The sequence below is a fragment of the Lepus europaeus genome, unplaced genomic scaffold (genome assembly GCF_033115175.1).
Source record: "Lepus europaeus isolate LE1 unplaced genomic scaffold, mLepTim1.pri SCAFFOLD_444, whole genome shotgun sequence".
Classification (NCBI taxonomy): Eukaryota; Metazoa; Chordata; class Mammalia; order Lagomorpha; family Leporidae; genus Lepus; species Lepus europaeus.
The window spans coordinates 25,504-52,684 of NW_026909321.1; the positions used below are offsets into that span (position 1 = coordinate 25,504).

The window sequence follows — 27,181 nt, forward strand, 5'->3', positions numbered from 1 at the left end:
CGCGGTGGGCAGGGGTGGGTAGGTGGGCTCTGCATGGAGTGGGGGCTCCACCAGGGGGCGTTCAGACCAGCGCTGAGGGTCCCGAGCCTCACGTTCTGGAGGTGAGGGACGCCCCTGGACGTGTCCCCGACTCCCACACATGAGCAGTGCAGGGGGCCTGCTCCCTACCTCGAGGGGGGCACACCCGGGGCCCCTGAGCGCCAGTAACCCCTAGTAAGCCACCAGCCGGCCCCCTGAAGGCCCCAGACGCCTCTCCCCGGGGCTGTGCCGGCAGGAGTCTGGGTCCCTGCCCCACCCCCACCCCCGGATCGGCGCTCAGCGGAGCCCCCAGACCTCAGGCCTGCCTGCCCGGGGACGCCTCAGGCTGCCCAGCAAGGCCTCAGCTGCGTCCCCTCCAGAGGGGCCGTGGAGGCCGCCCCCCCTCTGCCAGTGCCAGGCAGGCTCCACCTCTTCTGCTCCCCGAGCCTCAGGCTTCCCCATCTGACAAACGTGCACGTGCGGGGCGTGGGGCAGGCTGCTATGGGGGGGCTGGGCACGCCCCGAGTGTGGGTGACGATGCCCGGGTCCCTCTGTGATCAGAAACCCCTGTGCACCTGCCGAGAATGTGGTTGGTAGGGGGCGGAGTAGCACACGCCTGGGGCGGGGCTTGTGGGAGAGGGAGAGGCAGAAGATGGGACCCCCTCCCGGGTAGGACCTGGGGCTGGGGTCTCCCCTCTGAGCCCCGCTTTCCTGCCCTCGACCCTGGCCTGTGGGAGAACACGCGGGAGGCCTGGCTCCGGGGTGGGGGCGAGGGGACCGGGGCCGGCGGGGGTGGGGCCGGCGGGGGTGGGGCCGGCAGGGCTGGGCACTCACTGATCTTGCAGGCCGGCATCACCTCCAGGCACTCTTTGTGCGCGCCGAGCCCACACTTGGTGCACAGGTAGCCCTGGTAGAAAGTGCCCCTGCAGAGGGCGGGGCGGGGTGAGCGGGGGCTGAGCCAGGCGCCCCCCACCCGGGGGGACCCCCCACCCCGCTCCCCGGTGGAGCCCGGGCTGTGGCCGGGGCGGCGGACGTACCTGAGGAACATCTTACAGGCCTTGCAGCTGGTGGCCTTGTCGAACGTGTACATCTGGAAGCTGTGGTGGTTGGCGTTGGCCTTGTCCGGCTTGATGTTGGACCTGGCGGGGAGAACAGCGCAGGAGCCGCCGTCACCAGGGGCCCGAGCCCCGCGAACCAGCCAGGCGTCAGGGCGTCAGGCACAGGGCGGGCTCCCCGCAGGCAGCCCCAGGGCTGCACAGAGGCCTTGAGATGTGGCAGTGCCGGCCCGGGAGAACCTTCCGGAAGTCGCTGTTCTGGCGTCTCTGGGCCCCGCGCCTGCCGCGGCGCTCTGCACAGTGACCCCCGGTCAACTGCGGTCGGGAACCATTACACCGAAAATTCCAGAAATGAACGTGCCGGCCGACTGTGCCGGCTTCGGAGAGCTCGTGCCCGCCGACCGCGACACTTGCTTTCCCTCGGGGCTCCGAGGCGCCCGAGTCACAGGCGCCGGCAGGGACGGGTGCCCGTGGTGATTGACAGGTGCCCGTCGTGATTGACAGGTGTCCATCACTCATTACAGCTGGTGCTGTCAGGCACCAGGTGCAGAAGGCACTGCTGATGGAGGCCTCGGCCCAACTGCGGCTTCAGGCATCCCTGGGGGCTCTCGGGATGACCCCCCCCCCCGGAGGAAGGGGCCGGCCACGGAGGAAGGGGCTGACCACGCCCACTTGAACTTCCTAAGTCCAGACAGACGCCCTGTGGTCCTTCCGGGCTGTGCCGGCGTCCACACTCTGTCCACACCGCTATGTCGGTCGGGGGCCCCACGGAGGGACGCAGCCAGACAGGCGGGGCGGGGCTCCGTGCCGTGAGAAGACACTCCCGCCACTCTGGCCATTGTCCGCCACAGAAAACGACAACCCACGGAAACCGGGGGCAGGGGAGCAGCCGCCCGGGGCTCTGCCAGCCGGGGCCCCTGTGACCCAGCCGGCAACGTCCTAGCCCCAGCCTCTTCCCATCTCCGTCTGCCCAGCAGGAAGAGGCCAGGGAGGCGGGCGCAGCCACCCACCCCCCCCTCCAGGGACCACTCTTGGCGCACCCCCCCCAGTTTACAGACTGGTGGCAGCAGGGCCACCTCGGCAGGAGGCACCAGGGCTGCTGCAGGAGGCCCCTTGTGAGGAGCCCCCGAGGCAGGGTGGGCCCCACAGGCCCCCTCCTCCCCCTGCCCTCCCACCCAGGGTCCCCTGCCCATGTCCTCCGTGGCCACCCCCTGCCCAGGTCCCCGCCCCCGCTCACATGGCCACCCCCTGCCCAGGTCGCCGTCCCCTGCCCAGGTCACCATCCCCTGCCCAGGTCCCTGCCCTCTGCCCAGGGCCCCGCCCCCTGCCCTCCCGCCCAGGGCCCCACCCCCGCTCACATGGCCACCCCCTGCCCTCCCGCCCAGGGCCCCCTGCCCAGGTCGCCAGCCCCCCCGCTCACATGGCCACCCCCCGCCCAGGGCCCCGCCCCGCTCACATGGCCACCCCCTGCCCAGGCCCCGCCCCCCGCCAGGCCCCGCCCCGCTCACATGGCCATCTCGAACTGCTCCATCCACCTCCTCTTCATGTCCTCGGTCTTGCAGAAGAGCTGGAAGCCCTGCTTCCCTTGCAGGTGGATCAGGTAGAAGCCGTAGGACCACTGCGGGGCGGCCACACACTGGCTTGCCACGGGCACGCGGTCACGTGCACCACGCGTGCGCACAGCCCTCATGTGTACATGCACTCGCTCCCGCAGCGCCGGGAGTGTACGTGCTGGCGTGCTCCCGCGTGTGCGCCTGCGCCTGCCCGTGGGTCTCCTGCATGTTCTATGGGTGTCTACACACGTGCAGCCGTGTCCAGGCGCACAGTGCTCCCACGTGTGTGCACTGGTGCCTGGGTGTGAGGACACGCACGCTCACCTGCACGCACACGTGTGCTGCCGTGTTGTGCACACGCTGCGTGTGCATGTAGATGGACTCAGGCGTGTGTGTGTGTGCAAGGATGCCCCGCTGTCTGCCTGTGCACCTGGGCCCCTGCCCCCGAGACAGCCTGGGCCCCCCAAGGACGTGCCCCCAGCGGAGGTCACCGCTGCTCGGCCAGGGCCCGCCCCAGGGCCGCCTGTCACCTCCACCTCCTGACGGGGTTCCCGTGGTGAAACCCCCTCTCTGCACACGGGAAGGCAGAGGGCGGCCCCGGGCCGGGAGCCCCCAGCCAGGCCGGGCACGAGGCGGGGACAAAGGGCGGAGGCCGGGAGCCCGGCAGCCCCTCAGGCATGGGGCTTCCTCCCCGCCCTGCGGCACGGGCAAGGCTTCTGTGCCGTCATCTTCCTGACCAAGACACCACGGGGAGGGAGAGGGCGGAAACCGTGGCCGGGCCCCTCTCGGGCCCACCCGGAGCCCCCGGCCCAGCTCGGGAAAGAAGGGGCTGTGCCAGGCGCCGGGTGCTGGGAGCGGGCGGGGAGGGGCCAGGTGCTTACCATTTTCCCGTGAGACTGGGAAGCATGAGGGGGGAGGGGAGAGAAGGTGGTTACGAGGCTCCGCCCAGCCCGGGACCCCAGGCCACTTCTCTGGGACCAGCGCGGTCTCTGCCTCTGGGCCGGGAGACCACCCAGCTCCCGCTGGGCCTGCACGCCCACCGCACCTGCTACGGCCGGCTCCCGGACCGCACACCCGGCCCGGTGCTGTGCACAGTAGGTGCTGCAGTGCTGTGTGTAGTCTCAGCTGAACCCTGAAGCTGTGCCCCGCCCCTAACAGCCATGGTCCCCTCACCAGGCCCTGCCCCCCTACAGGCCATGGCCCCGCCCCGTCAGCCAGAGCCAGAGCGCCCGCCCCGCCTGGGCACCTGAGCAACGGCTGCTCGCTAAGGGGCGACCTGGGCCAGAGCCGGGCCGGCCAAGGTCGAGAGCCAAGGCCGAGGGGCCCTGAGCCTCCTCCGTGGGGCGCTGGGACCCCGCTGTGCCCACGCCCTGGCCAGGACCGGGTGGGCTTGAGCTCACCGGGCCCCGGGCCCCGGCTCCTCGGCCGCCGCACCTTCTTGATGTCCCTGTGGTTCATGGGGTCGTCGGTCATCTTGTGGAACAGCAGCTCGATGACCTCCTTGAGCTCGTAGCTGTAGCCCCTCCTCTTGCACACGATCACCACCTTGTCGAACAGGAACAGGTACCTGGCCCGGGCGGCGCCGGGAGTCGTCAGCACGGCTGACGTGTGCGCGGGGCGGCCCGAGCCAGCGCCTGTGAGCTGTGCCGAGGCCAGCGGCTGCCTGGGCCCAGTGGCGGGAGCCCCCTCCCCCCACCAGGGCTGGCCAGGCCCTCCTGCCCCCCAGGCACACACCAGGAAGCCCTGCACGGCCCAGCTCCGGTGACCGGGGGCTCTGGTGGGGCCTTCGTTGGGCCTGGGCTCCCTCCCAGCCCCAGTCCTGCCGCGCCCCAGCCCTCGCTCACCGTCCCCAGCAGCCACTCTGCAGTACAGCCCTGGGGGTCTCCCTGGGCGCAGCTCCCAGCCCCGCCCAGCCCAGCGTGGCTGCTGCGTCGCCGCCCTCGGCACAGAGGCCCCGCTCGCCGGGGCTCACCTGTCCTGCTTGGTGTGGTTCACTATGGACCGCACCTTCAGCTCCCCGTCGATCTTGGGCCGCCCGAACTCCTCCAGCTTCACTTGCTGAGAAGGGAAGGACGGGGCCATCAGCCCCACGTGGGCCGGGGCCAGGGCAGGGGGCACGCGCCCAGGGCCAGGGCTCACGGCAGGAGGAGCGGAGGTGCGCCCGTGCCGGCTCCTGGCCAGCCCCGCGGGGCTCCATCCAGCTGGGGAACAAGGAGCCATTGACGGCCCGGCCGCAGCGACAGGGCGCCCTTGTGCGGGCCCAGAGCAGGCCCGGCTTGGAGGGGAACAAGCGGAGCCTAAGAAGCCAGCGGCGGCAGAGCCGAGGGAAGCGGCCTCGGGTCTGCACCCCGGCCGGCTCACCGGCAGCTCGGGCTGACTCTGCCGGTGTTTCCACGCAGGCGGGGGCTCCCCAAGGTGCGTCCGAGGCTCACACAGCACGCAGATGCAGGCGGAGGCACAGGGCGGCCGGGTCCCTCCCACCCGTTCTGCGTTCCCTGTGGGCAGGGGCGGGGCCTGCACCTGCTGGGGGGCGGACTCCAGGTCCCCCAGTCCCCTCCCTCTAAGGGCGCAGGACCGAGGCAGGGTCTTCGCCCGCCACGGGGGAGCAAACACCCGGGGCCTTGTCCCGGGAACACACGACCCCTCCCGTCCTGCCCACTGCTGTCTCGTGGACAAAGACGACACAGGCAGGAAAACCGGACAGCAACACCGGTCACGGACAGCGCTGGACGCCCCAAGGGCCAGTGGGGGGCCGGCGGGTCAGCGTCGGCACCTGGGGCCCTGGCGGCCTCTGCCCGTGGCATCCCGCGTCTGGGCAGGAAGGAAAGGGGCCTGGCGCCGTCCATCAGCGGACGCGGCCAGGGCTCTCCGTGCCGGGGTTCTGCCAGCATCACTTGTTCCTGTGGTCTCTGATCCCGGCGAGTGGGCGCCGGGTGCCGGCCTGGGCATGCTGCCCTCGCTCGGCGTGGCCAAGCTGCTCTGAGCGTGCACACGGCCGGGAGTGGAAATGCTGGCGGCAGAACCAGTGGTTCTGAAGCCGAGGGGACTCTGCCACCCCAGGGGCGCGACCTGGGCGGACGCAGGCGGCAGCGCCCAGGTGGGGAAGGCGGAGTCAGTGCCGAGCAGACCCCACTGAGGCTGGCGGTGGCCGGCACAGACCCAGACGTGGTGGCCGCTGCGACAGCCCGGCTTCTCCCCCGAGCAGGGCCTGGTGACCGCCGGACGCGCCGGCCTGAGCCTGAGGGAGCAGGAGGGGGACGCAGCCCCAGGAAGCGTCAGAGAGGCTGAGGGGAAGGGGAGGTGGGAGGGGCAGCTGCTGGCCCCGCCCACCCAGGACCAAACCGTGTCCACTGCCCTCCTGGGAGCAGGGGGGCCACGGCCCTGCCCGTGGGCTCAGGGCGCCCGAGGCCACTAAAACGGGCCAGAGCACAGACGCAGGGGCCTGGCACCGGAGCTGGACATGACCAGGCGGCGGGCAGCCCTGGCTCTGCTCGGCCGTGCACCGAGGAGGCAGGCGTCAGCTCCCGCGCTCTCGGCTGAGGCCGGGGACGCAGGACCACGCACGCAGCAGGTGGCTCCCCACACGGAGCCTGGAGGCGCCAGGCTCACCAGGTTCTCGATGGAGCTCTGGAACTCGCTGATCTTCTTCAAGGTCTCCTTGTCCCGCTTCACCTCGTTTATGTACATGGCCAGGTCCTGGAACCACACGGGGGTGAGCGCCTGCGCCGTGCGGCCATGAGGGGCCGGCCCCACCCTCCCCCGCCACATCACACGGCCAGCGGGGAAACTAAGGCACGGTGGGAGGCCGGGGACTCCAGGACGCACCGGGGCGATGACGCTAAGACCCCAGTGCGTCCCGCCCACCGCATGGCCCCGCTCCGGAGTGAGCATGGAAGGTTAGCCACGGCAGGCCACAAAGCCCGCCAGACCTGGGCCAGCCACTCTCTCATGCATGGGAACCCCGCCAACCAAGAGGCCACGCCCCCTGTCCCCCTCCCGCGTCCGTCACAGCCTGGGTGGGGTAGGAGACCAGCAAGGCCCTTTTGTGTGGACGTTCCAGCCTTGCACCTGTCCACTGCGCTGCAACCCTCCCGCCGGCCACCAGGGGGCAGTGCCCACCTCCGTCAGAAAGTGCAGACTCCTGGGCACAGAGCCCAAAGCCCTCCCCGCGGACACGAGAGCCCTGGAAATCCCCAAAATGCAAGTGGCTGGGCCGGCCGGGGGTCCGGAGCCAGTTCCCGCCTCCAGACCCCTTCCGTCTTCCTGGAGAACCCCACTGCCCATGGCCAGGAAAGCCGGAGCACGCCCAGGGCACAAGGGGCCGCTTCCTGGTCCCCTGGCGTTCCGAGGGAGAGAAACTCCCAGAGGCTCGGGACCCCACGGCAGGATGGCCCTGCTGGGCACTGGGGGCGGGGGGCTCCAGGAGCGGCTCTGGGCCAGCTCGGGGCTCCGGGCCCTCGGGGGCCGGCACGTTCCTGTCACCTCCCGTGCCCGCGCCCTCCTGCCCCTGCCTGGCCTCTTGTGACCCCAGGGAATCGCCCGCCGTCGCCGCTGCTCAGGGCTGCTCCCTGCTCGGCCCGCACACACCTGCATGGCTTCCAGGGCTTCTTTGAGCTGCTGCCTCTCAGGCCGGTCGGCAGAATGGCTCAGAAGTTCCTGTGGGGGGGGAGCGTCAGCGCCCAGGGGTCCCGGCCTCTGCCCTCGCCCCTGCTCGGGATGGGGTGTGCACAGAGCGAGCCTCGGGCACAGCCACCCCGCCTGCTGACCCAGGCCCTGCTGGCTCCGCAGGCGGGACCCCTCACACGGGGGCACCCACGTCTCGTCGACCCAGGCCCTGCTGGCTCCGCAGGCGGGACCCCTCACACGGGGGGCACCCACGTCTCGTCACCCCCGTGGCTGGGCAGAAGGGACACTGAGGCAGCAGGACGCACAGCACTGCGCCGACGTCAGAGCCTCCGCCCCCAGGCCAACGCTGCCCGCAGGCCGTGGCCACCAGAAAGCCCAGAGGGAGTCACGTCGCCCGGTCCAGAGCCCCGGACTCCCGGCCAGAGGACACTTGGCTTCTGTTTGTAAGATTTATTTGTGTTTGAGAGAGAGAGAGAGAGAGGGAGGGAGCGAGCAAGATAGAGAGAGAGAGAGGGAGAGAGAGAGGGAGAGAGAGGGAGAGAGAGAGAGAGAGAGGGAGAGGGAGAGAGCGAGCAAGAGAGAGAGAGAGAGGGAGAAAAAGAGAGGGGGAGAGAGAGAGAGAGGGAGAGAGAGAGAGGGGGAGAGAGAGAGAGGGAGGGAGAGGGGGAGAGGGAGAGAGAGAGAGGGAGGGAGAGGGGGGAGAGCGAGCAAGATAGAGAGAGAGGGAGAGGGAGAGAGAGGGAGAGAGAGGGAGAGGGAGAGAGAGGGAGAGAGAGAGGGAGAGAGAGGGAGAGGGAGAGAGAGGGAGAGGGAGAGAGAGGGAGAGAGAGAGAGGGAGAGGGGGGAGAGAGGGAGACTCTGTCCGCGGGTTCACTCCCCAAATGACCCCAACGACTAGGGCTGGGCCAGGCCGAAGCCAGGAGCCAGGAGCTCCATCCGGGTCTCCCACGCGGGTGCAGGGGCCAGGGTTGGGCCACCTTCCGCTGCCCTCCCAGGCTCTGTGGCAGGAGCTGGGTCAGGAGCAGAGCGGCCAGCACCCGAGCATGAGCCGCTGCACTGCGGTGCCGGCCCCGGGGACGCCGTTCTCTGCTCCCTGACGCCCGTGCCGAGCTCACGGCTTTCCCGGGCGCCTGCGCCGTGACCACCGCGTGCGGCCTGGGCCCGGAGAGCCTCCCTCCCTGCACCGTGTGTTCCGGCCCCGCCCAGCCCTGCACCCACCTTGAGGAGCAGGTGGTACTTGAGGACCCTCTGCATGGGGACGACCAGCAGGTCCTGCAGCCTGAACTTCCCGTCCTGGACCTTCAGGGTGCACTCCTGGCACGGGACAGCGGGGGGCTGAGGGACACCCTCCCGGGGACAGCCTGGCCCCGCGGCCTCCCACCCACCCCCGCCCGCCACTGGCCTGGTGGGCGGGGGCGGTCTGAGCCCTGAACTCAGGCCAGTGGGGTCAGACCGGAGGGGCCTGGGCCCAGGCTGAGGACGGGCCAGGGAGGCCCCAGAGCCCCCAGCCAGGGCCACGCGGGCCCCTCCGGGCTCAGCAGAGGCCAGGGTCCACGGGGACAGCTCCTCGCCGAGCTGGGGAAGGTCCGAGGCCCTGCTGTGGCTGCACCCAGCCCTCCCCAGCTCAGCAGAAAGCAAAGGAGCGAGGGACACCCCCCCACAAGCCGGCAGCCTCCACGCTGCCCCCCCCCGAACCCCACCCGGCAGGGGAGACCCCTACCTCCACTTTCTGCCGGAAGTCCTCCCGGCTGGCCAGCAGCTGGTTCAGCGTGTGCTGGGCGTGTTCCATGTGGCTGCAGTACTCCCCGTAGATCAGGAGTCTGGACGGACACACGTGCGTGAACACACGCGTGTACCACACACACGCACGCACAGCGGAGCCCGGTTCCCGTCCCGGCGGGGGGGCCCGCCTGAGCCAGCCCCGCACACGTGGCTCGTCCCTTCCTGCAGGCCGCCCACTCTCCCCCGGCCCGAGGAGCCCCTCTGTGGTTCTGGGGCTCAGGCCGCGGGGTTCACACAGCCCCCCGCCCCTGCGGAGGGCCACACTGGGGAGAAGTCCCCCACTCCGGCCCGGCCTGACCAAAGGCTGGCCCTTGTCACCTCCACAGGGCGCACGAGCAGGACGTTAGCACGTGTGCCTGCTCGTCACCCAGCAGATGGCCCGGGCCAGGGAGGGGCAGGGACCTGTGGCCTCCCCCTCGTCCCTCCCGGCTCCACACCTCCTGCGGCTCTCTGGGCCACCACACCCTTCCTCGCCCTGACCTCGGCCTGGGAGACCCCAGCACAGCCCCCAGCCAGGCCCTGGAGGGCCTCCTCTCCCTGGCACCATCCCCTGAGTTCCTGCTCCCCACCTCCCCGGGGCCCCCAGGGTCTCTCGGCCCCGGGGTCCCCAGCACAGAGCGCAGGAGTTCCTGCCTCTAGGGCTTTGCTCTGGTCCTCTCTGCCCCGTCCGGCCCGGTGTCCCTGGCCCAGAGCTGTATACAGCAGGTGCTCCATAATGCTGGTGGGAGCAGCCAGCCAGAGGACCCCAGCCCGAGATGAGAACAGCGGCTCGGCCAACGCCAGCTCACTGCACGGCCCCTGGGCCCCCGCTCAGACCTGCCCAGGGCGCTCTGGGTCCCGTCTGGCGTCAGAAGCGGCAGGCGCACTGTGACAGGCTGATCAGCACAGCCACCAGCACCCCACCAGTGAGACGTGGCGGGGGGCTCCGGGGCCCTCACGGGCACCCCCAGGCTGGGGTCTGGGGGAGAGAGCCGCCCACCTCGGCCCCCACGGCTCCCCCGCGGCCCTGCAGACGGCCAGGCCGGGCGGCTTCTTACCTTTCCTTGAAGTCCAGGAAGACCCTGGCCAGCGTGCTGCCCCCCGCCAGCATGGACACGTCGATGGCCCGCAGGAAGCTGTGGTGCACCTTGATCAGGTCCTGGGGAGGGGCGGGGGCGCCTGAGCAGGGCGGGGCGGGGCGGGCCGGGGGTGCGCGGCTCCCGAAAGCACGGGAGACGAGGGCGCTGGGCAGAACCCGAGCCCCACCAGTGCCGGCGTCATTCAGCTCTGGGCACCTTCTGGGTCTGGGCCCCCCACAGAGCACACGGAGGCTGTCCCAGGGGACGGAGCACGGCCTCCATTCGTAGGGGAGCCAAGGCCCTCCCGGCCCACAGAGCTCGACCTGGGGCACAGGAGTCCAGCAGGCAGCACCGGGGCCCCCTCTCGGCCTCCGGCCTCGCTTCCGTCTGCGGTCCCTGGCTCCGGCCACAGCTCACGCCCGGAGGGGGACAGAGAGTGAGACGCCCCGGGGTCTGGGCTGGCCTCATCCAGGGCCTGGGGACCAGAGCCCACCCCTGCCACTGACCAGAGGCTGGGAGGAGAGCCAGGAACAGCCCTGGGAGGAAGCCTACCCACACACGGTCTGCCCTGTCGCCCACGGCACAGGGATGTCCCCCAGGGGCTCGCCCGCCGTCCAGCGGTGCTGACACCCACGGGGCAGGCGGGGTCTGCTCCAAGGCGCAGAGGGACTGATCTCCCTCCCTCCAGGTCCTCAGGGGACTCCTGCGCCCCTGCCAGGGCCAGGGCACCTGGGCCACTTCACCCCAGCTGGCGTACACAGCGGCTCCCAGGCCACACCCAGAAACCCTGCCCCCGTGGCGGGAGGGCAGCTGGCAGGGACACCCCAGGTCCCCGGAGACGGTGCCTGGACGGCCGGAGCCCTGAGTCCGGACCGCAGCCGGCACCCTCACCTCCAGGTTGATGAAGACGGCGGCCATGTCCGCAGGGCTCAGCACCAGTCGCAGGGGGCTCATGTAGTTCTGGAGGAGAGAACAAGACCTCCACTCGGGCCCCTGCCACCCAGGCAGGGCCCTGGAGGGACGGCCACGCAGGCTGGGGCGCCCAAGGACTGCTGGACGGTGCGTGGGGACTGTGCGCAGGGTGAGAATCCAGGCACCTGCACCCACGGCGCGAGCCGACCCCGTGGGGCCGGTCACCGGACTGAGGCCCAGGGCCATGAGCCACCTCGACATCCCCGGCGTTGGTTTGAGGCACAAGTCCCGCCCACACTCGGGAGCCTGGGCCCACACACAGCCCGAGCTGTCATCACGGGGCGGGGCCGGGCCTGGCTGTGCCCAGTGCCCCAGGCTGGCCCTGGGAGACGTGGGAAGTGACCATGAGGTCTGTGAGGTTCTGGTTCCTGCCCTGCCTGCCACCCCTGGGGGCCCTGCCATGTCCCCTCCCCAGTGGGCTCCTGGCCAGCAGGCGGCAGCAGCTCTCAGTGTGTCCCAAGGACCCAGCCCGCCGGACCTTGGCTACCCCAGGAGCAGGACAGCAGGGCCCAAAATGGCCACTGCGTGTGGCCGAGTGGCCTGACCTGCCCAGAAGCGGGTGCCGCAGGGCTGTGCGTCCCTCATCACAGAGGGGAGCCAGGGCAGAGGTCAGGGGGCGTGGCCCAGGCATGGGGTACCCAGAAGGGGCGGAGCTCAGGGCCCGGGAGGTGGGGCCTCCCTGTGGGGATCCCGAGCCCCCACCTTCTCGATGTCCTCCAGGGTCCGGCAGTACTTGGCCTCGGTCTCCTGGATCTCCAGCAAGCAGCAATTCCTCTTGTCATCCTCGCTCATGCCCATTTTCTGCGGGGGGCGCAACACACGTGAGCCGGGGTCCCCACAGCCCGCCGCCCGCCACCGGTGCACTGGCCAGGCTGCCCGGGCACGTGACCACAGGACACCTGTCCGGCTTGGCGCAGATGGGAGACAGCGGGGGCCCAACCCCTCGGTCCTGAGTACGAGAGGGGCAGAGAAGTTTCTGGAATCACAGACGCGGCTCCCCAGAGACCGGGCCTCAGCCGCCCACGCCGCCGGCACACGGCAGGTGCACAGGGCTGCAGACCCATGAGGACCTGGCATCACCCCACGGTGCCTCTGAGCGGGAGCCCCCGCGCTAACAGCCTGTGGGAGGGGTCACAGGACACCTCCGCAGAGCACGGCCAGGGCGGGACTGAGCCAGAAGCTGTGGGCCAGGGCACGGGGGTCGGGGGCACAGGAGGCGTCACTGTGGACGGGCAGTGACCTGCCCAACACGCTCCCTGGATTCTTCCAGGCCACGCCGGCTCTGTCTGCACCAAATCTGCCCAGGAGGCTCTGCGCTGTGGGCGTGGCCAGCAGTCTGCACCCAGGTGACCCCGACGCCGTCTCCGTCTTCCCCGAGACACCCCGGAGTCCCCCCGAGTCCTCGGGGGGCCAGCTCCCCAATGCAGGGGGGGCCAGAGTCGGGCAGGAGCCCCGCGTCCTGCCCAGAAGGGGGTCCCTCGTCACCTTGGGGCTTCATGGGGGCTGGGGAGGCCCCGGGCCCTGACGGAGACCCCTGGGGACGAGGTCCCAGGATGTCTCGGGAAAGGTGGAGAAGGCCTGCCCGCCTCTCACCTGCACTTACCTGCATGTACCGAATCTGAAGGCATGGAGGAGGGAATAAGACAGGGTTGAGTAGTGTGGGCTTGGGGGTGCCAGGGGCACCCACCCCACGACTAGCCACGGCCCTTCGTGTGCACCCAGCTGATGGCCGGGCTCCCCACCACCGGCTCTCAGGGTGACACCTGCCACCCTCGGGCTCGTCCTCCCTAGGAGGGGCCGCCACGCCTGTTGCCTACAGTTGGACCGCACGGCAGTCCCAGGTCTGACGGGGAGGAGGGGACCAGCGGTTTATCCCAGAGGACGTGGGCATGAGGACAGCAGTGCCAGGGCGGGACACGAGGCCCGGCTCATCCCCAGGACACGGGCCGCCTGGCCCCCAGCCAGCGGGGTCTCCAAACAGCCCCGGGTCCCTTCTAGGCAGCTTCAGGACCAGGGACGCCACAGGGCTGCAGGCATCGCCAGCTCCGGCTCTGGCCGGGGACAGATCCCCCCAAACAAGCTCAGGGCCACCGCACCGGAGGCTCCAGTTCTGCCCGCAGGGGCCCCGCTGTCGAAGGACTGGGCAGTGGGGCCCTTGCCGGCCCCAGGATCCGTGGGGTGTTCCAGGCCACCTCTGAGGAGGGCGGGAGGCTCCAGCCCCACTAAGAGGCCTCCGTGCCGAGGCCGGGGAGCAGAACCAGCCAGGGCGGGGCTGCCCCGTGCTCCCCGGAGCGAGAGCCCCGGCAGCGATGGAGAAGGAAACCCAGGGGCAAAATGAGGGACCGGTCCCCAGGGGCTGTGCCGGGGCCGTGAGACGCGGGGCCCGCTCCAGCCGCCCCTCCCGGTGAGCCCGCACTTAGCAGGTGCCGCCGGCATGCACGTGGGGCCCCTGCTGTGTGCTTTCCCGCTTTGTTCTCCACCACCACCAGCTGGCTACTCCCACGACGGGAACCAGCGGAATGCGCTGCTCGAGAAACTCCCCGGGTCTCAGGGACAGCAGATGGCATGAAGACCCTCCACCATGGGCGAGCAGAGCCCGGGGGCCCCAGGGAGCCGGAGCCTGCCCCCGGGCCCCATCCTGCCCTCCCGCACAGACCCGGCCCCGTGTCCCCCAGAGCAGCTGCCCACGATTAACCCGCATGGGTGTAAGCTGGCGTCCGGAGTTCAGCGGGCGGCGCCTGCTGGGGAATAAAGCCCCGGGCGGTAGAAAGGCCGGCCTGGCCGGCCGGGGGGGCAGTGTCCTCGCTCCGCACAGAGGTGTGGGCGGTGTGGGCAGTAGGAGGGAGACAGCGCCCAGTCACTGCTCACAGTGTCCCCGGGCGGCGGGCACCGAGGACCATGGAGGGAGAACCCTCTGGTGCCCAGGGGTCCCTCTGCACCCAGAGCAGCTCCCCCAGTGGTGCAGGGTTCTGGGAGCAAGGGCGGGGCTTCCCCCCATGGGCGGGGCTTCCCTGTGGGTGGGGCTTCTCTGTGGGTGGGGCTTCCTGGACAGGGCTCCCCCCATGGGCGGGGCTTCGTGGACGGGGCGGGGCTTCCTCACCATGGGCGGGGCTTCCCTGTGGGTGGGGCTTCTCTGTGGGTGGGGCTTCCTGGACAGGGCTTCCCCGTGGGCGGGGCTTCGTGGACGGGGCGGGGCTTCCTCACCATGGGCTGCTGCACTTCCACCTTGATGATGTCCTCGTAGATGTCGTCCCCTTCCTCCTCGCAGGGGACGCAGTCGTAGATGTCCTCCCCCAGGTCATGTTCACTGCACAGGAGGGGAAAGTTAGGGGCAGGCAAGGTCCGGCCAGGCCCCGGCCGCGCCACGGCACAGCAGGTGCGCGAGGGGTCGCCGCCCGGGGGCGCTCGGGGGATGAGAGGTGGCCGGGGCCAGGTCCCCCGCTGGGCTCAGTCTACACCCCCAGGTGGGCACCTGTCCTCCCAGGGTCTGAACTTCAGGCAGTGTAGACAACATCCCCGGGAGAGGGCCGCGGCTGACACGGGGCACAGCCTCTGCCCTCAGCTCCCACCTGCAGACCAGAGAGCCCCGGCCCCAGCTCACAGGCCGAGGGCTGCGCCCAGCCTGGGACCACTGCTGCCCTCAGCCCCGGGTGGGATGGTCCAGGGTGCAGTGCCCACCAGCGCCGTCCCCAGGGCCGGGCGGCCTGGAAGCTGGGTGGACGGCCACAAGGGCTTCTCCAAACCAGCACCGCGGAAGCTCCGGCTTGGTTTGGAAGCGAAAAAGCTCTGCTTCAGCTGATGGCCGGACCCCACTCCACCGAGCGACCCTTTACCTACAGGACTCGGGGCACCTCCTCCCGGAGGCCCTCCGGGATTGCCCCGGGCACTGTCACGTGGTTCCTGTCCTGGCCACCCTTCCCACTAGGCCATAGGTGCCTGCTGACCTGACGCGTGCAGGTACCCAGCAAGAATCCCACAAAGGAGCCACTCCACCAACCGCCCGTTCCCCGGCCCCTGGGTCCCTGTGCTCTGAGATTCAGGCCCGGGGTCCTCAGGCAGGCTGCACCCAGCACCCACGGCCCTGCCTTGTGAGGGAGGCAGTGGGTCTGGCCAGCTCGCTTCTGGACAGCTCAGACCGGACAGAGGTCAGGACGGGGGGGCAAGGAGTGTCGCGGGAATGCCTGTGTCTGGGTGCCCCAGCCCAGCGGCCTCCCTGGCCCTGACCCACACCTGGCTCTGGGGCACGGGCCCACGTCTCCCGCAGTGAGAGCTCGCTACAGCCAGGTGGGCGCTCCTCAAACCCCGGCACCTGCCGCCCGGGGCCCGAGCCTCCCCCGCCCCCAGGGTCTGCAGCCCCACTCCTGCTGTGTGGGGGCTGAGAGCTGGCCGGAGGACAAGAGCGGGCAAGAGACGGTGACACCGCGAGACCAGGCCAGCAGAATCCTGATGACTGCGGCTGCCAGCCCTGTGCCCAGGCACTGGAAAGGCGTTGGCGAGGGCGGCGCTGTGGCGTAGCAGGTAAAGCCGCCGCCTGCGGTGCCGGCATCCCATATGGGCGCCGGTTCGAGTCCCAGCTGCTCCACTTCCGATCCCGCTCTCTGCTGTGGCCTGGGAAAGCAGCAGAGGATGGCCCAAGTCCTTGGGCCCCTGCACCCGCGTGGGAGACCCGGATGGAGCTCCTGGCTCCTGGTCAGCCCAGATCCAGCTGTTGTAGCTATTGGGGGTTTGAACCAGCAGATGGAAGACCTCTCTCTCTGTCTCTGTCTCCACCTCTCTTTGTAACTCTTTCAAATAAATAAAAAGAAATCTTAAAAAAAAATAAATAAATAGAAGAAGAAGAAAGCGAAGCGCCGGCAGGTGAGGCGAATGCAGGAAGGAGCAGGCAGGTGCCGGCCGGGCCGGGGTTCCCACCACTGCTCTCCCCGTGTCCGCTGGGGTGGACTTGTCCAGGGAGTGGGCCCTGGCGGGGGCTCCCCCCAAGCACTCCCCCCAAGCACCCAGGAAGGCGAGAGGGCGCTGGGTCTCCTTGCTGATCCACCAGAGGCGAGCGGGCAACCGTCACGCTCGACCACACAGATCACCTCCCCTGCCACTCAGCCCGGCAGGTGCCCGGCGACCCCGCTCTGGCCGCAGGTGCCGGCCGCCCCAGGCTGTCATGCAGCGGAGCGAGGCCAGTGTCGCGAGGGTACTGCCGAGAGGTCTGACGGCGCGGAACCTAGGTGTGAGCCGGGCACAGCGTCTGCAGACGCCTGCTTAGTGCCACAGCCCGGGGACGCCTCGGGGAGCGGGGAGGGGCCGGGCTTTGGTGGCCGACTATGCCAGCGCTGATGGAATGGACACAAAGGGGGCCTCACGGGGCAGGGACGCCCCCTCCCCGCTTCCCCCTGCCTTGCTGGGGGCACCCCGAGAGCTGCGAGACCCTGGCCCGACAAAGCTAGTCCTCCTGAAGGTGCTCACGACAGACACGCAGCTCTCCAGCCCCCGGCAAGCCCCGGGCACCCGCCACGCCACGCCAACGCCAACGCCAACACCAGTGCCGGGGCCACAACTCCCAGGTGCGGAGGGCGCACAGCCCAGCCCGGAGCTTCCCACCGGCGAGGCGGCCCCCCGCCCCCCACCGCGGGAACGGGCTGGCCCAGGACCCCTGGGGACAGCGGCTCCGCCCCAGCTCCTCCCCCTGGGCCAGCCCAGGTCAGAGCCCCCCCACACACACACCTGGGCACCCACGGGGCACGGAGAGAAATGCCACGCGTAGGTTTCTCACAGGGCTTATAAGGACCAAGTGCACACCCAGCCGGCCCGGTCTGTGTCCCTCCCGCCGCTAGGCTGGCCCGGGCGGCCGCTCCTCTGACTGCCACCCAGCCCAGGGCGGTCCTGAGTGCTCTCAGCCGCGGGCCCGGCCTCCGTCCTCAGCGCCTGCCCCGGCCATCACGCACGCCGCTGCCTCTGCCCAGCCGAGCACTAGCCCCCGTCCACTCCGCGGGCCTGTGGGCTGCTGGCACGAACAGAAGCTCTGTGTGTGTGTGTGTGCGCGCACACGTGCTGTCCCACCCAGACTACTGGTCGACCCCGATGCTGAGGGCACTGGGCCTGACCCCAGGAGTTCTACAGGGAGGGCGTCTGGTGGTCCGGAGTGGTTGTGCTGGCTGAGAGCCAGCAGGCCGCCGCCAAGTGCCGTCCCCACCCGCCGTGCACGCCGCGTCCCGCTGCTGCGCGCCCTCCAGCTGCTGCCGGTGAACCGTTCCCGTGGTTGTCTGATGACTGACGACGCTGAGCGATCTGCCGGGTCTTCGAGACCCCTGTCCACCTCTATCGCTTGGCCGCCTGTCACTTTGTTATTGAATTCTGGGAGCTCTTTATGTACGCCGGCCCCTGCCCTCTGCCAGCTCTGTGTCCGGTGAGGCCCCCCGGTCTGTCTGTTTTCTAGACCGCGGTGTGGCGATGGGCGCTCTTCCCAAATCGTTCCCCTGAGCTGCCCTGTGTCCTGTCCGGGAAGCCTCTGCTCGCCCCCGAGTCACCGAGGACTTGCTCCGACATCTCCCTGTGACAGCGCGGCTCTATTGTGTGCACCCCAGGCTCTCTCCTGTGCCGGGCATGAGCGGGGCCCCCCCAGCACCCAGGTGTCCTGGATCGGCTGGCCAGACGTGCTTCTCCCACTGAGGACTGCAGCGACAGACCACGTCCGTGCAGCTCTTCTAGAGCTCTGTTCTAGAACCTTCTGCGTGGTCCCCAAGGCGCCTGGTCGGTCGCTGTGCTGCTCGGGAAAGCTTGAAGTCGGCTTGCACCCATCTCCGGCTGGGTGCTCTCACGAGACAGCCACGGCCCTGGGTGCTTCCGCACGCACCCTGGAGTCCTCCTGTCCAGAAGTCGGCTGGGACCGTGCGAGGGACCCGGCTGCACCTGCTGCTCACTCTGGGGAGAGCTGCCACTCACCGAGCTCACCTTGCAGCCCGCGGGCCCTGCCACTGCGTGGGTCTTTAACTTCCCCCTGCAGGACTCTGCGGGCTTCCCAGAGAGGTCTTGGAATTCTGGAGGCATTGGACTTCTTCTTTCCCGCCTCCTCACTCTCCTTCCTCGGTTCCAACAACACCCAGTTACACCGGCTGCCGCTGCCCCGCCCGTCTTCTCGCCTCTCTCCAACTCCGCCTCTTCCGCTGAGCCCACCCAGGTCCGCGCCCCCTCCACCACCTGCAAGCTTTTATCACGCACATCCGGCAGCCGCGGGCGGCACGCGGCCTGCTTTTCAGTTTCTGAACTTTCTCAAAAGGCTTATTTATTTATTTATTTGAGAGGCAGAGACACAGAGCGAGGTCTTCATCCGCTGGTTCACTCCCCAGATGGCCGCAAGCCAGAGCTGCGCCAATCCAAAGCCAGGAGCCAGGAGCTTCTTCCAGGTGTCCCACGTGGGTGCAGGGGCCCAAGCACTTGGGCCATCTTCTACTGCTTTCCCAGGCCGCAGCAGAGAGCTGGATCGGAAGAGGAGCAGCCGGGACTCGAACCAGGCTGACCTGGCTGGGCGTCCCCCAGACCACCGAGGGCCCCAGCAGAGCCACAGGGCGAGGGAGGAGAGACTCTCCCTCTCCCGGAACGAGGAAGCCTCGGCTCTGGGCCACACCAGCGTCCTCCCGCCGGCCGTGGCCTGAGGCTTCCGCCCCTGCGCTCGGTCGCAGGCCGTGGGGTGCAGCCTGACCCAGCAGCAGCTGTGCTGGGGCCCCAGCTTTGAGGCCGCACATGTGGGACGGCTCTGCCTCGATGATCCCAGCCCCCGCTTCCCGTAAGAAACCCCCTCCGTCTCCCTGGCCCCATGGGCTCTGTCCCTGGGAGGCCTCAGCCCGGCTGCTGACCGCCACGCCGGCACCGTCTGGGAGCCGCCTTCCAGGGCCCCGGCCGCTCTCCCGTTTCTTTGCAAGCCTGGCGATTTCTCTCAACGGGACGCTGGATGCAACGAGAGGTCCCGGGCAGCGGCCCTGGGCCCACAGCTTCCCTGCAAAGCCACAGCTGCTCCCACGGCTCCCTCAACTGGACTCGGACCGCACTCTGCCTCCCCGCGGCGGGCCAGCCTCCGGCGGCTGCTGCGTTCTCCCGGACACCTCGGCGTCTCAGCTGTGCCGCTGAGGCTTGCCGGTCAGCCAAGCATGCAGCTGGGCTCCATGGGGAGCCCTGGGGAGCCCGGCTCCCGCACTTCCCAGCCCAGGTTCTGCCCCGGGGCTGGCTGCAGTCGGTCCTCCCTCCCGGGAGGCCCCTGCAGTTCTCACTTCCGACCCCCTCAGGGCTGCAGACACAGCATTCTGTGTGCTCTCCCGGTGTCAGCGCCGGCTGCAGGGGCGATGCTCCGACCACGCTGCGCCTTCACGTGGCTACGTCTCACCCTGAAAACACTCATTTCAACCAGCGGGAACCGGTGTCCAGAGAGGACAAACCGTGCGTGGGCCCACAGGGCAGGGAGCGCCCCAGAAGGGGCCGGGGGCTCCCCGAGACGCGGCGACATTGCAGGCCCCTTCCTCTCCCTCTGCACCTGCAGAAGGGACCAGGCCACGGGGCTGCGAAGCAAAGGATAGAGCCACAGGTCAACCCGACACAGGGCACAGGACGCGGGGACACCGCAGGTCCCCCTGGGCACTGGGACGCGGGGACACCGCAGGTCCCCCTGGGCACTGGGACGCGGGGACACCGCAGGTCCCTCCCTGCCCTGGGCACTAGGACGCGGGGACACTGCAGGTCCCTCTGGGCACTGGGACGTGGGGACACTGCAGGTCCCTCTGGGCACTGGGACGCGGGGACACTGCAGGTCCCTCCCTGCCCTGGGCACTGGGACGCGGGGACACCGCAGGTCCCTCTGGGCACTGGGACACGGGGACACCGCAGGTCCCTCTGGGCACTGGGACACGGGGACACCGCAGGTCCCTCCCTGCCCTGGGCACTGGGACGCGGGGACACCGCAGGTCCCTCCCTGCCCTGGGCACTGGGACGCGGGGACACCGCAGGTCCCTCCCTGCCCTGGGCACTGGGACGCAGGGACACCGCAGGTCCCTCTGGCACTAGGACGCGGGGACACCGCAGGTCCCTCTGGGCACTGGGACACGGGGACACCGCAGGTCCCTCCCTGCCCTGGGCACTGGGACGTGGGGACACCGCAGGTCCCTCTGGGCACTGGGACGTGGGGACACCGCAGGTCCCTCTGGGCACTGGGACGTGGGGACACCGCAGGTCCCTCTGGGCACTGGGACACGGGGACACCGCAGGTCCCTCCCTGCCCTGGGCACTGGGACACGGGGACACCGCAGGTCCCTCTGGGCACTGGGACGTGGGGACACCGCAGGTCCCTCTGGGCACTGGGACGCAGGGACACTGCAGGTCCCTCTGGGCACTGAGACATGGGGACACCGCAGGTCACTCCCTGCCCTGGGCACTGGGACGCGGGGACACCGCAGGTCCCTCCCTGCCCTGGGCACTGGGACGCGGGGACACCGCAGGTCCCTCTGGGCACTGGGACGCGGGGACACTGCAGGTCCCCCTGGGCACTGGGACGCGGGGACACCGCAGGTCCCTCTGGGCACTGGGACGCGGGGACACCGCAGGTCCCTCCCTGCCCTGGGCACTGGGACGCGGGGACACCGCAGGTCCCTCTGGGCACTGGGACGCGGGGACACTGCAGGTCCCTCTGGGCACTGGGACACGGGGACACCGCAGGTCCCTCCCTGCCCTGGGCACTGGGATGCGGGGACACCGCAGGTCCCTCTGGGCACTGGGACGCGGGGACACTGCAGGTCCCTCTGGGCACTGGGACACGGGGACACCGCAGGTCCCTCCCTGCCCTGGGCACTGGGACGCGGGGACACCGCAGGTCCCTCTGGGCACTGGGACGCGGGGACACCGCAGGTCCCTCCCTGCCCTGGGCACTGGGACGCGGGGACACCGCAGGTCCCTCTGGGCACTGGGACGCGGGGACACCGCAGGTCCCTCTGGGCACTGGGACGTGGGGACACTGCAGGTCCCTCTGGGCACTGGGACGCGGGGACACCGCAGGTCCCTCTGGGCACTGAGACGCGGGGACACCGCAGGTCACTCCCTGCCCTGGGCACTGGGACGCGGGGACACCGCAGGTCCCTCCCTGCCCTGGGCACTGGGACGCAGGGACACCGCAGGTCCCTCCCTGCCCTGGGCACTGGGACGCGGGGACACCGCAGGTCCCTCCCTACCCTGGGCACTGGGACGCGGGGACACCGCAGGTCCCTCCCTGCCCTGGGCACTGGGACGCAGGGACACCGCAGGTCCCTCTGGGCACTGGGACGCAGGGACACTGCAGGTCCCTCTGGGCACTGAGACACGGGGACACCGCAGGTCACTCCCTGCCCTGGGCACTGGGACGCGGGGACACCGCAGGTCCCTCTGGGCACTGGGACGCGGGGACACCGCAGGTCCCTCTGGGCACTGGGACACGGGGACACCGCAGGTCCCTCTGGGCACTGGGACACGGGGACACCGCAGGTCCCTCCCTGCCCTGGGCACTGGGACACGGGACACCGCAGGTCACTCCCTGCCCTGGGCACTGGGACACGGGGACACCGCAGGTCCCTCTGGGCACTGGGACGCGGGGACACCGCAGGTCCCTCTGGGCACTGGGACGCGGGGACACCGCAGGTCCCTCTGGGCACTGGGACGCGGGGACACCGCAGGTCCCTCTGGGCACTGGGACACGGGGACACCGCAGGTCCCTCCCTGCCCTGGGCACTGGGACGCGGGGACACCGCAGGTCCCTCCCTGCCCTGGGCACTGGGACGCGGGGACACCGCAGGTCCCTCCCTACCCTGGGCACTGGGACGCGGGGACACCGCAGGTCCCTCCCTGCCCTGGGCACTGGGACGCGGGGACACCGCAGGTCCCTCCCTGCTCTGGGCACTGGGACGCGGGGACACCGCAGGTCCCTCTGGGCACTGGGACACGGGGACACTGCAGGTCCCTCTGGGCACTGGGACGCGGGGACACCGCAGGTCTCTCCGTGCCCCGTCCTCCCGCACATCAGTAACCACAGAAGTGCTCGCTCCCGTTGCCGTCTCACCACCACCTCCCCCACCTCTCCCACCCTCCAGGCACCGAGGTTAAAAGGGAGCAGCCAGGAACGCTGGAGGGAGAGCCGGGCTCTGCCTCTCCGCCTGGCGTGCCGGGTCCACACACACCTGCTCCCCACGCCAAGACCCAGCAGAGGGCTTTGTGCCGGCTCAGAGCCGTCCCGGCTCTCATCCGGCTTCCCGGGTCAGTGGCGCCACCCGTGGACCAGGACCCCGCACCTGCCGCCTGATTCAGGCCAGCGGCCATGGAGGAACACGGACATTACGGAACAGCACGGAAACCTCGGCGGTGGTCTTAAAACGCAAAACCACGACGTCACAGCCAACGCACTTCTCTAGAACATCGGATGTTTGTAAGATCAATTCTGCCACAAAGAACAAAGGCTCCGGGACGATCGGCGGGATCAGTATTTGTCCTGAGACCAACTCGGCACCGGCACCTCGGTGGGTCCTGGGGACCCCGGGGTGACCACGGTGCTAACTCTGCCCCGTGGACCTCACGGCCCAGGGCCCAGGAAGCTCCAGGTGAGGAGCAGATGCCGCGGCGGTGTGACCAAGTAGGGGACAAGCTCCGGTTCCTCCCGCTGGACCAACGCTGGTCTGCCGGGGGCCCGCACCGAGCGACTGGGCGCCGGGGTCAGGCCCGAGACTCCAGAGCTGTGCCCGCCGAGCGCCCAGCCGCGGGGCGATTCTCACGGCAACAGGAGACGGGAGAGGCAGGAGTCGGCTCCAGTTCCTACACAGGGACAGGACAGCTCTCGAACCCCGTGCAGGCACCACAGCGGATGACGTGACCCGCGGGGCCCGGCCTGACCCACAGCCGGGCTGGGCTGGCCGGAGGTCCTGGGGCAGGGAGGCCCGAGGAGGCCGCCGAGTGCTCCGGGGCCTCCGGGGCGGGCAGTGCGGTGACAGCGAGGTGCACCAGACCTGAGCCAGCCCCCACGGCCCACACAGCCGCGGAGGGGAGAGGCCGGCATGGCCTCCAGCTGCCCCAGCCCCAGCCCGGCCTCCACGATCTGTGACAGCTGCTGGGGCCTGGAGACGCCCACGGGCACTTTGCAGATCACGGCGCCCAGGCCGCCACACGAGCTCGGCTCCCGTCTTGGCGCTGTGGTCTCAGGGAGCCAACGATGCGGGGGGCAGGCTCCCCGTTCCTCGGAAAAACTCGCCCGCCCAGCCTCACGCGGCTACGCCGCCCTTCGGCACAGGGGGCACGGGGACCTCCTGCTGGGAGGACCTGACCTCAGCCCTGCCCATCCCAGCTCTGAAAACGTGGGAAGACGACCCAAGCCTCTGCCTCCCCCTCAGAGGGAGGGGAGCAGCTGCCAGAATCAGCCTCCAGACGAACGCCAGCACAGAGCTGCACACAGTAGGCGCTCAATGATGGCCGTGGCCCAGGACACAATAGGTGCTCAGTGGTGTTTGTGGCCCTGTCTACAGTAGGCGCTCAATGATGGCCGTGGCCCAGGACACAATAGGTGCTTAGTGGTGGCGTTGGCCCTGCATACAGTAGGTGCTCAATGATGGCTGTGGCACAGGACACAGCAGGCGCTCAGTGGTGGCCCTGCATACAGTAGGTGCTCAATGATGGCTGTGGCCCTGCACACAATAGGTGCTCAGTGGTGGCTGTGGCCCTGCACACAATAGGTGCTCAGTGGTGGCTTGGCCCTGCACACAATAGGTGCTCAGTGGTGGCTGTGGCCCTGCACATAATAGGTGCTTAGTGGTGGCTTGGCCCTGCATACAGTAGGTGCTCAATGATGGCTGTGGCCCTGCACACAGCAGGCGCTCAGTGGTGGCCGTGGACGGAGCATCCTTTAACAAGATGACATTTAGCATGGGGGCCGTGCGCAGAGCCACACGGAGTGGGGGCGGTCAGTGGCCCGGGGCCTCGGGGCTGCCCCGGTCACTGTCCCACTGCTGAGGCCGCCTGGGCCTCCCCGCCCCGGTGCCGTGAGGAAGTGAGAGGGTAACCCAGCCCGGGGCAGGAACGGGGCCGTCCAGACACCGACCCCCGCCCCCGCCCCTGCCCCGCCGTCTCCTCACGGGCTCAGCTGTGTGGACAGACAATTATTTCTGTCTCCACAATGGCCGAGAGCCGGCGGCGGGGGCCCAGCTGCCGCCCTCCAGACCCCTGCCCCGCCCCCGCAGCCTGGCCCCCCACCAGGTGAGGCCCACGTGGCCTGCTCCAGGGACAGAAAACACGGCTCCTGACGGGCTTGGCCGCTGCCGGCCCCCGGCGCTCAGCAGCCACCAACCTGCTCCCAGGAAATCAAATGAGACGCTTCCCCACGCCTGCCTGCAGCTCGCAGGGCTGGGGGCAGAGGGCACCCAGGACCCGGAGGAGGCGGGCTGTGCTGGGGACAGACAGGAGGACCTCCGCCCGCCAGGGGCCTCGGCTCCCAGGCCCTGGGCAGACTCCAAACACCCCTAGGAGGCGGGGGCTGCTCTCCGGTGGGACCAGAGAGGGCAGGAGGGTCCCTGGGCCCCCAAATCACTCCAGGACGAGACTCAGCCCCCAGCTCCCAGAGGGAGGGGCCCCGCCCCCCGCCCCACCGCACACCCTCCCCCCAGCTCCTGTCCTCAGGCAGGGAGCGGAAGACCCCCTCCCACCGTCTGTGACACTCAGGACCAGAAAGGAAGGACACCTGGGGCCCAGTCACGAGGCCAGGCCCTGGGGAGGGCGCCGGGGCTGTGACAGATGGCCCGGGTTTCAATTCCTCCTTCGCCAAGTCACTTCCCCTCTCCCGGCCTCGATTTCTCAATGTAAAATGGGGTCCGGAGCCCCGGAGGCCAGAGCAGAGCAGGGCCTGGCCCCAGGGATGCGGGGTGGCCGCCAGGCGCCCCAACGAGGGCCCTTGTGAAGAAGGGTGCCGCCAGCCCCCTGGGGAACGTCCCCCTCCCGTGGGGACCCGCCCCCAGGCTCCGTCCCCCCAGGGACGGCCTTCGAGGAGGGAGGACCGTGCAGGTCCACGCTGGCCACACCGTGCCAGGGCCAGCCAGGGTCAGCCGGGGTCAGCGCCCTTCATCCAGCCGGGGGCGGGGTGGGGGTCGGAGCAGGGGACTCGCGCTGGGTTTGTCAGGCAGTCAAAACCTCGGTTCCCACGCGTGCTTTGCGTGCTGCTGTATGTCTGGCCTGTGTTGCACGCACAGAAATAACGTGGAAAAGCCCACGTGGGGGCCCCCAGCATCCCGGCCCCGCATCCAGGTGGCCTTGGTCAGCTGCGCGCTGGAGCAGGCCGGGCCAGGAGGACACGTCGTTCTAGAAAGCCTGGCCGTGTCCGAGGAGCACGGCCCCTCCGCGCTGCTGCCCGGACAAGGAGGCAGCCCTGAGCTCCCGGCACCGGCACCGGCACCGGCCCGGCACCCGGCCCTGCAGATGAGCACCTCGCCAAGAAGCTTCCGAGTAAATGAGGCGGGAGCCGTCTGGCCTGGCCCCAAAGGCCCAGCACCTGCTCCCCCCCCACCCCCCCCCCCCCCCGGCCAGGACGGCTGAGTGCCGGCCACCACCAGCGCAGAGGCAAGCAGCTGTCGGTCCCCAGCACCCCCCGCGCCCCAGACCCTGAGCACAGAGACACGGAGGCTCCCAAGACCCCCAGCAGCCTCCCCAGACAGCAGGCGGGACAGGACGGACGGCACCCCTGCCCAGCCCGCAGAGGAGAGGAGGGCCTGGGAGGGGCCCGGGCTCCGCCCCTGCTCGGCTGTGCAGGTGAAGCGGTCGGCTCCGGAGGGTCAGAGGGTCGACCCACTCTCCGAGTCCCTCCTCTGCCCTCCGGCCAGGCGAGAGCCTTCACTTTCCCGGGGTCCCTCAGCGCCTCCAGTCCTGACTCAGGGCGGGCTCTGTGGTGGGTGTGGCCTCCACAGGCCCCTCCCCCTCCGCCTATCCCAGAACTGTTTGCACCGGCCCCAGTGAGCGGCACGGGGACCAGGGAAGGCTGAGCGCACAGGCGGTCGGGGCGCTGGGGAGCCCTGGCAGGGGCCCCAGGAACGCGAGGCCAGAGCCGCATTCCCCCGCACCGGCTGCCGTGTGTGGCCTGGGGCTGGCCACCGAGGGAGGAGACCGCTGGTGAGCAGCTCTGACCTCCCCGCGGGGTGCACTCTGCCACTGGAACGCTGGCAGCCGCAGTGGGCATATGTGGCCCCTGTGCCTTCAGTGGGAAGGGGGTCCCTGGGGAGCCCTGGTCATCCTGACTTGTCCCAAACGCCCGGAGGCGTCCTCCAGCCTCACAGGCTGCACCCTGCTCCTCCACCATCTCTGCTCGGGCTCCCAGACCCACCTGTCACCTCTTCTGGGAAGCCTGCCTTGCTTTCTTGCCGCTCCTGCTCTCTGCCCCCACGGGGAACTGTCTCATCTGTGGGGAACAACCCAGCCTCCAGACCTGGGCCAGGAGACCCCCACCCCCACCCCGGGCAGGCACCCAGGGCTGAGAAGTGAGGGGCAGAGCCCTGCCAGGGACCCACAGTGATGCAAATGCCCGGCTCCGGGTGCTGCAGCGAGTTAGAACCGGGCCAGCTGCTCTCATTTGATGACACAGCATTGAGGGCTCTCAAGAGCGCGCACAGCTCGCGAGGACTCGGGGCCGGCGCTCACCATGCCCACGCGGCGGCTCCGCGCTAGCTCCTGGAAGGCGGCTCTGGAGCCGAGACCCGGCTGCCCGGCGCGCCGGCCCGGCCACAGCCACAGCTGTCGGGCCGCGCACCAATCACACCAGGACTGGGTGCGAGCGGGGAGAGCGGAAAGTGCCCGGGGCAGAGCTGTCCCACGGATGAGACGGTGCCCCCGACCGCAGCGTGGACAGAGCTGGCCAAGGCACACCTTACTTCACTACACCTGCTTCTTCTTGGGCTGAAAACCGACAATCGCGCGGGGCCACCATCACCGTCGCCGGGAGGCGGGGGAGATAAATCGCGTTCTCGGGAGAACGAGGCAGGGACCTCAGCGTGGCCGGCTCTCGGGCCGCCTGCCAGGCACCAGCCACTCACACCGCTCGTCCACCTGAGGCCGACAGCCCCGTGACACGGGCTGCAGCGGGGACACAAAGAGGAGA

General features: G+C 69.9%; 1 protein-coding gene across 1 annotated transcript in view; it reads right to left on the reverse strand.

The window, feature by feature from the left end:
• The window catches only part of LOC133755411 (guanine nucleotide exchange factor VAV2), a 66,423-nt gene that overhangs the window by 20,622 nt on the left and 18,620 nt on the right, over positions 1–27,181 (reverse strand). Inside the window, exons 4-16 of the mRNA XM_062185521.1 lie at positions 14,269–14,371; positions 11,767–11,865; positions 10,984–11,052; positions 10,072–10,172; positions 8,973–9,072; positions 8,471–8,566; positions 7,214–7,282; positions 6,236–6,322; positions 4,599–4,684; positions 4,061–4,193; positions 2,582–2,691; positions 1,056–1,157; positions 853–941 (exon numbers count right to left, since the gene is read on the reverse strand). Coding sequence (XP_062041505.1) covers positions 853–941; positions 1,056–1,157; positions 2,582–2,691; positions 4,061–4,193; positions 4,599–4,684; positions 6,236–6,322; positions 7,214–7,282; positions 8,471–8,566; positions 8,973–9,072; positions 10,072–10,172; positions 10,984–11,052; positions 11,767–11,865; positions 14,269–14,371 — 1,244 coding nt within the window. The remainder of the gene's footprint in view (positions 1–852; positions 942–1,055; positions 1,158–2,581; positions 2,692–4,060; positions 4,194–4,598; positions 4,685–6,235; positions 6,323–7,213; positions 7,283–8,470; positions 8,567–8,972; positions 9,073–10,071; positions 10,173–10,983; positions 11,053–11,766; positions 11,866–14,268; positions 14,372–27,181) is intronic.